This window comes from Moschus berezovskii, chromosome 1 (assembly GCF_049115385.1).
Source record: "Moschus berezovskii isolate FMDL1 chromosome 1, NW_MosBer_1.0, whole genome shotgun sequence".
Classification (NCBI taxonomy): domain Eukaryota; kingdom Metazoa; phylum Chordata; class Mammalia; order Artiodactyla; family Moschidae; genus Moschus; species Moschus berezovskii.
The window spans coordinates 104,683,339-104,691,568 of record NC_142460.1 but is presented as its reverse complement, the minus strand read 5'-3'; the positions used below and the strand labels follow the sequence as shown (position 1 = coordinate 104,691,568).

The following is an 8,230-nucleotide window of genomic DNA, read 5'->3' as shown; positions in this document are numbered from 1 at the left end:
ACTCAGGTAGGCAGAGGAATGGGAAAGCATCATGGTGGGGAAAAAAACAGAAGCCTTCAGGGGATGCCTTGCTTGGAAGCTGTTGTCATAGGGAAGCTGTAGTCAGGCTAACTAGAAGTGGAGTCTCATGTGATTGCTTAGGGGTGCATATTGGGCTTTTTTCAGTTGGTCCTAAGCTAGAAAGTGAAGTCACTCAGTCATGTCCGACTCTTTGCGACCCCACGGACTGTAGCCTATGAGGTTCCTCCATCCATGGAATTTTCTGGGCAAGATTACTGGAGTGGGTTGCCATTTCCTTCTCCAGGGGATCTTTCCGACCCAGGGATTGAACCTGGGTCTCCTGCATTGCAGGCAGATTCTTTACTGTCTGAGCCATCAGGAAAACCCAAAATGAAGTTATTACTACTCTTTTGGAAGGTCTCCAATACATGACAAACATGTTGATTTAAATCATATTTGAGTGGTCACGTTCTGTTATGCTGAGTATAATGACTAATTTTTTGTGTTAACTTGGCTGGGCCATGATACCCAGTTGTTTGGTCAAACATCAGTCTAGATGTTGCTGTGCAGGTAATTTTTACAAATGTGATGAACATTTAAATCAGTAGACGTAGGTAATGTGGCTTGGCCTTATTTCATCAGTTGAAAGAATTAAAAGAAGAGTCCAAGGTGCCCTGAAGAAAAATAAATTTTGCCTTCAGACCACCTTCAGATTCAAGATGGCAACATCAACTCAACTCTCCCCTGGGTCTCCAGTCTGCTGACGTGCCCTGAAGATTCTGGACTTGCCAGTCTTCAGAATCTCCTGAGTCAGTTCCTTGAATTCTCTATCTGTCTGCATCCCATTGGTTCTGATTCCCTAAAGAGCCATGACTGATACTCGGGGCAAGGGCCAGATGTGCAGGACAAGAATTCTGCATTCAGTGCAAATGAGATAAGCAGAACCCACATCTGTGTATTACCTCCCACCTCTGCCTCAGTGAAAAAAAGTGTTATTGTTAGTCACTCATTCATGTCTAACTCTTTGCGACGCCATGGACTGTAGCACAACAGGCTCTTCTGTCCATGAAATTTCCCAGGCAAGAATACTGGAGTGGGTTTCCATTCCCTCTCCAGGGGAACCTCCCAACCCAGGAATTGAACCCAGGTCTCCTGCATTGCAGGAGGATTCTTTTACTGTCTGAGTCACCAGGGAAGCCATCAGTTTTCTGCACCTTTAATTCCTGCTCCTTGCATCAGGCCCAGCATCTGATAAGATATTTACATTTGTTGACTGAGAGATTCTAATTTGGAAGGTGGCTTTCAGCCAGTGTGTGATGTCATTCGCATTTTAAGCTTCTTATTTTCAAGCTAAAGGAAGAAGAGTCTTACCATTATTCTTGAATAAAGGATGTTCTACTAACAGGTGGAGAAGGAAATGGCAACCCACTCCAGTATTTTTGCCTGGGAAATTCCAAGGACAGAGGAACCTGACAGGCTACAGTCCATGGGGTCCCAAAGAGCTGGATGTGACTGAGGGACTAACACTTTTACTCTTTTCACTCCTAATGAGAAGAAATGTATTTATCATAAGTCATCCTGAAAGTAAATCTGTGCTAAGTTTTCAGGGAGGGGCACAGCCACATTTCATGGAGAAAAAAAGAATAAGAAAAATCTAACTTTTGCAGTTTCTCAGTGATAAGTGATCATATGAACATTTGCTATGGCCCCTCTCAAGACTTTATATGAGCGATATAAAGTGGGGGGCCTTGGGAATTCCTTGGTGGTCCAGTGGTTAGGACTCGGCACTTTTACTGCTAGGGCCCACAGGCTGGGAACTGAGATCCCACAAACTGAGAGATGTGCCTCCTTCCAAAAAAAAAAAAAGAATAAAGAATGAAGTGAGGGGACCTGAAGTTTAAGGTTTACTAGCTTTGTGGTAAAGTTGACACTGTTTCTGGGTTTTTAGGTGGGGACCCAAAGAAGAATGTTGGCCTTTCCTTAGGTTGGGGAGGAAAGCTGAGGCTGGCCTGGTTCCAGCTGGGGGAAGTCATTTCTCTTTTCTGGATCCAGAGTGTTCCTTCCCTCCAAGCGCTGCCCTGTGACTTGCCAGACCCCTACCCCACTTCCATTCCTTCCCTTGTTCCCCTTCTTTGCTTTAAGCCCTACCCCACTGTTTCCAGGGCTCGTTTCCACACTCTTGCACCCTACTTCTTTAGGGAGTGTCCAGGGATATTTCGGAGGACAGTGTGCAGCCCATCTTGCCCTCCATCTGCAAATGCATATCCCTCTCTGTGCTTCATAGAGCTTTTCTGTCTTTGAGGACAGCATCTCTGACTGTGTGGGTGGTGGCAGAATTGCAGCTGCTTCATTGTGTGGGCACTTTTCTCTGTGGTCCTTTCTCCACCACTGTGGTCAGCATCTCCTCCCTTTTCCCTGCCTCTTCAGATTTCCAAATGCTGGCTTTATCATCTCACATAAGCGGACAGGCGCTGTCAAGAGCAGTTTTCTAGTTGTACCCAGAGATAAGTATTTTTATATGATTTGCTTTCATATATTTCACTGAGGATGTGAACTTATTAACACCTCATGCTTCTGGGAGGAGCTCGGTGAGTACAGTGGCTGAAAGTTTTGCAGGTTCCAGGAGCTGGCATTCTCAGATTCCCTCTCAGCTTGGAGTCCCTGCGTCTTCAGAACTGCTGAGGTCATTTGCACCCCAAGTATCATGGTGGTCCTTGCCTTCTGCTCCCATCAACTGCAACTGGGCCTTTTCTTTGATTTCACCCCAGAATCACTCACACAAGACATGTATATGTGTATCATAGACTTTATTGAAAGACCCTACATAAGCAATGGAGTTGTTTTATGTTGTAGCAAAAACCAAACAACCTAAAATTATACAAAAACATAATCCTCGTTTCTTCCACCCACCTTTGGGAATCCCTCCCTCGCTTCCTTCCTCCCCAGACTTGAGCCCTGCTAACCTGATGGCTGCCCTATCCCCTCACCCCTCATTCCCTCAGGCAGAAGTAGCCTCATCCACTTTAGATGAAAAAACAGTAACAACAAAACCAGCTCTTCTTCCTGCCCCACTTAGTATGAGTAAAAGACAGAGCAAAAACCACCACAATGTTGTAATTAGCCTTCAATTAAAATAAATTAATAACTAAAAATAAAAAAGAAATGAAGAAGCAGAAGCCCTCACCATGATGGGAAAACAGAGCTCTCTCCCTGGGACACATTTTACTACTTCAGCTGCAGGCCCACACAGCACACACCCCAAGCCAGCTCTGCCCTGGACATACAGAGCCCTGCCATGTCCCCAGAGACCCTCCATTTTCCTCTATTTCCTCATTTCTTCTCTTCCTCTTGGATCCCAAAAGCTGTCAGAGGAAACCACTACTCCTATTCTCACTTCATGTGAATCCATGATAAGGAACCACACTGGCTAGCAGGATAGGAGAGAGACAGGTCTGGAGAGAAGAGGGTGGTAGACAGAAGTAATCCTAGAAGGTTCCTTTCAGAACAAGGAATGGACCCCCTGTGATGGAAAGCCACACTGCAGATCCCAGGATGTTCCTGCACAAAGGACACAGCGGGCATTCTCAAGACCCTCATTATAAAGGGTGAAGAGCCGAGACAGATTCTATACCTAGACACCCCCGTCTAGTTGTGGGGCCCCTGCCCTGAACTTTTCAGGCTCTTCACTGCCCTCAAGTAGAGGGCACGGCTGGTACTTGGCACCTGGGGCCCTTTTCCAGGAGGAGACGCGATGGTGCCAGAGGCTGCAGAGGCCATAGATGGCAGCCAGCACGACAGCCCCTAAGCCCAGGTGCCAGCAGAAGAAGGTGGTGACAAAGGCGAGGTCCACAGGGTTGTCCCCGCTCCAGGGCTGTCCGGAGGGAGGTGCATACATCAGGACGCCTAGATGCAGCAGCCAGTTGCTGAGCACCAGCCCCATCCAGGTCTTGAGCAGCCAGAGCGAGGGCTGGTCGGGGACCCAGACCTCGATGACCAGCACCACGCCAACCAGGAAGGCAGGCAGCATGAAGAGGGCGTGCACGCGGCTCTCCAGGGCGCTCTTGTTCTCGATGTGGTTCACCATCAGCAGCACCAGCACGCAGAAGGCCAGCGCCTCGGCTGCTCGCTCCAGCTTCACGTTCTGCCGCGCCTGACACGCCTGGCTCACGATGTCCACCACTCCGCTGAAGAGGAAGAAGCCGTACATGGTGACGTGCTGCCAGGTGTCCTTGAAGACGAACGGCCGCTTCGGGTCCTCCCAGTCCACCATTACCATCCGGTTTGTTCCCGGTGGGTAGAAGAGCTCGGGCACGATGGCGATCAGGGAGAAGACCACCTTCACCACTGCTTCCACAGACACCAGCCGCCACCACCTGTGCCCTCGCTTGTCTCTGGGGGGCAGAGGGGGCTTGAGGAGCCGCTGTCCCCGGAGCAGAGCCAGGGACACCAGCACGGAATAGTAGAGGGCGACGATGAGGAGCAACAGCGCCGCGACCAGGTGTCCCCCGAGCGTCCCCATGGCCTGGGTGTGTGCGGCAGGGCCCCTGGCTGGAGACAGCGGCGACCTCCCGGACGCTTCCCACCAGCAAGAGCGGCTGCGTTTGAGCGATGGGGAGATTCTCCCGATCCGGCCGCGCCTGTGCTTCCCACACAGGGGACGGTGCCCGAAGCCTCTGAGTCACTCCTGGGTGGGAGCGACTCCTTCGGAGGCGTGATGGTGTACGTGCGTTGCGCCTCACTCTGCTCCCTACTTGGATCCCAGGCCTGGGATCTCAACCTTTACCCCTCACTGCTGGCACGGGTCTGCCCTTTCGCTCGCAGCCTCGCCCCGCCGCTTCACCAGGAGAGGGGAGGGAGGCAGCTGGGCGTGCCAGCCAAGACGGGTGGCGGCTGACTCCCTTCTACTGACTGTTTCTTAGTGCCAGGCACATTACATAATTTTTTTTTTTCTCAGTTAAATCTGTCGACAATTCTGTGAAAAGTTATTGCTAAACAAATTTTACAGGTGACATGAAGGCTCACAGCGAGGAAGGGACCCAGCAGCCAACACTGCAGAGTCAGAATGGGACTGGATCTGCTCATTTATCTGCACTGTGACTGAATCTCGGCTCCAACGTCTGCAGCTCACAGAATGCTAAGCAAGTTACTGTCTTCTGGAGCCTCAGTTTCCTGATCTGTAGAATGGGAATAATAATTCCTTTCTGGGTTTGTTGTGAGGATTAAATGCAGACATATTTTATTGTGCTTTGCTTTATTGAGGTTTTGCATATATTATGTTTTTTAAACAAATGAAAGATTTATAGTAACCCTGAGTCAAACAAGTCTATTGGTGTCATTTTTCCAACAATATTTGTTCCCTTCTTGCCTCTGTGTCACATTTGGGTTGTTTTCACAATATTTCAAAATCTTTGTTATTATTATATCATTATAATGGCCTGTGATCACTGATCTTTGAAGTTGCTATTGTAATTTTTTTTTAAGTAATAAAATACTTTTTCACTAGGGTGTGTATATTGTTTTTTTAGACACAGTGTTATTGCACACTTAATAGACCATAGTGTACAGTGTAAATATAAATTTTTTTTACATGCACTGAGAAACAAACAAACTAAAAACCCATGACATTTTATTTATTGTGATGATCTGGAACTAGACCTGCAATTTCTGAGGTATCCATGTAGAACAATGTATGTAGAGTATCTGATCTATAGTAAATACTCAAAAAATGACAGGATTGTTAGTAACTTTACTAGAGTTATTACTAATATTTCTTGCTAAATTTCCATGATTCTGAAGTTATTGGAGTATTTCTATGAATGATACCAAAGTAGGAATCATAAAGAAGAAAGTAAAAACTTGATTATTTTTAAAAATTTGAAGGTTTTTTAATAGAATTTCAACATCAGAATTAATAATTGGTGTATTAAAATTACTGTTAAAAAACCAATTTTGAGAGAAAAGCAAGCTAAAATATGTCACAAAGTGTTAGTCTTCTTACAATATAATAGGCTTTTATAAATCAAGAAGTTAAAAATGAATACCTTAATAGGAAAATGTCCTTCATAAACTGATTATTCATCTAAGAAAAACTATAAATTAACAAAAACTATAAATTTAACAAACCTATGAAATGCAAGAAAATGAATCTCACTGGTAAATAAACAAATAATAATAAAAATAAACATGGTACCTGTTGTGGACTGAAAGTTTGTCTCCCCCAGGAGTCATGTTGATACTCTAGTCTCCAGAAAGATAGTGTTTGGAGGTGGGGTCTTTGGGAATGATTAAGCTTAGATCAAATCATAAGAGTGGGACCCTTGTGATGACAATCATTTCCTTACAGAAAGAGGAAGAGAAACAAAGATCTCTCAGAAGAGTGTGAATTCTGTTCTTGTTGGGTAGAGTGTTCATATATATTTTCTCTAGTTGGTTTATTGTGTTGTTTCCTTACCTGTCCTGTGTCTGGTGTTTCTCTCCATGTGCATGCACTGAGGAAAGGTAACGTGAGCACACAGCAAGCAGGTAGCCGTCTTTAAGTCAGGAAAAAGACTTTCATCAGAACCCAACCGTCTGGACTTCTCTGGCAGTCCAGTGGTTAAGACTCCCCCCCACCAAAAAAAAAAAGAAGACCCGAACCATCTTGGCATGCTGGTCTCAGATTTCTAGCCTATAAAACATGAAAAATGAATATTTGTGATTTAAGTCACCCAGTCAGCAGATTGAGCTAAGACAGAATTTTGGGACTGTGAGGTGAGATGCTGCTGTAACACCTAAGACTGTGGAAGCAGCTTTGCCACTGGGTAATTGGGAGAGTCTGGAGGTACCTGCTAGAAAATTCTAGGTCAAGAGTGCCATGAGGGACAGTTAAAAATAATTCAGTTGATGACCTAGAAGGAAAAAAGGACAGCTATAGAAAAAATGTCCCTTTCCTTAGAGAGTGCCTAAATAGTCACCAACAGGATGTTGGTGGAAATATGGGCTATAAAGCCCTTTCTGGTGAGGTCTCAGATGGGAATGAGAAACATGTTATTAGACATGTTGAAAAGGTGGTACTTATAAAAGTGGCAAAGAACTCGGCTCAGTTATGTTCATGTTCTGGTGTTTTGTGGAAGGTAGAATTTGTGAGAAATGAAATTGCCTACTTAACTGGGGAGTTGTTGCACCAAGTTGTATCTGACTGTGACCCCATGGACTGCAGAACGCCAGGCTTTCCTGTCCTTCACTATCTCCCTGCTGCTGCTGCTGCTAAGTCGCTTCACTCGTGTCCGACTCTGTGTGACCCCATAGACGGAAGCCCACCAGGCTCCCCCGTCCCTGGGATTGTCCAGGCAAGAACACTGGAGTGGGTTGCCATTTCCTTCTCCAATGTGTGAAAGTGAAAAGGGAAAGTGAAGTCTCTCAGTCATCTCCGACCCATAGCAACCCCACGGACTGCAGCCTACCAGGCTCCTCCATCCATGGGATTTTCTAGGCAAGAGTACTGGAGTGGCTTGCCATTGCCTTCTCCTCACTATCTCCCTAAGTTTGCTCAAACTCATGTGCATTGAGTCAGTGATGCCATCCAACCATCTCATCCTCTGTCGTCCCCTTCTCCTCCTGCCCTCAATCTTTCCCAGCATTAGGTTCTTTTCCAGTGAGTCAGCTCTTCACATCAGGTGGCCAAAGTATTGGAGCTTCACCTTCAACATCAATCCTTCAAGTGAATATTCAGGGTTGATTTCCTTTAGGATTGACTGGTTTGATCTCCTTGCAGTCCAAGGGACCCTCAGGAGTCTTTTCCAGCACCACAGTTCAGCCTTCTTTATGGTTCAACTCTCAAATCCATACATGACTACTGGAAAAACCATTGCTTTGACCATACAGACCATCACCAGAGTGATGCCTCAGCTTTTTAATACACCGTCTAGATTTGTCATAGCTTCCCTTCAAAGGAGCAAGCATCTTTTAATTTCATGGCTGCATTCATTGTCCATAGTGATTTTGGAGCCCCCCAAAATAAAGTCTGTCACTGCATTCACTTTTTCCCCTTCTATTTGCCATTAAATGATGGGACTGTGAATGTGAAAGTCACTCAGTTGTGTCCAATTCTGCAACACCATGGACTGTAGTCCATGGAGTTCTCCAGGCCAGAATACTGGAGTGGGTAGCCTTTCCCTTCTCCAGGGGACCTTCCCAACCCAGGGATTGAACTCAGGTCTCCCACATTGCAGGCAAATTCTTTACTGCTGAG

The 8,230-nt window shown here is 46.1% G+C and overlaps 1 protein-coding gene across 1 annotated transcript; it reads right to left on the bottom strand.

Annotated features, from left to right (window-relative positions):
• Nucleotides 1-2,790: 2,790 nt before the first annotated feature.
• LOC129550820 (transmembrane epididymal protein 1A-like) lies at nt 2,791-5,455 on the bottom strand. The gene has a single exon (XM_055418702.2). The coding sequence runs from the start codon at nt 4,517-4,519 to the stop codon at nt 3,632-3,634; it is 888 nt and encodes a 295-aa protein (XP_055274677.2). The 5' UTR covers nt 4,520-5,455; the 3' UTR covers nt 2,791-3,631.
• Between the last annotated feature and the right edge of the window lie 2,775 nt (nt 5,456-8,230).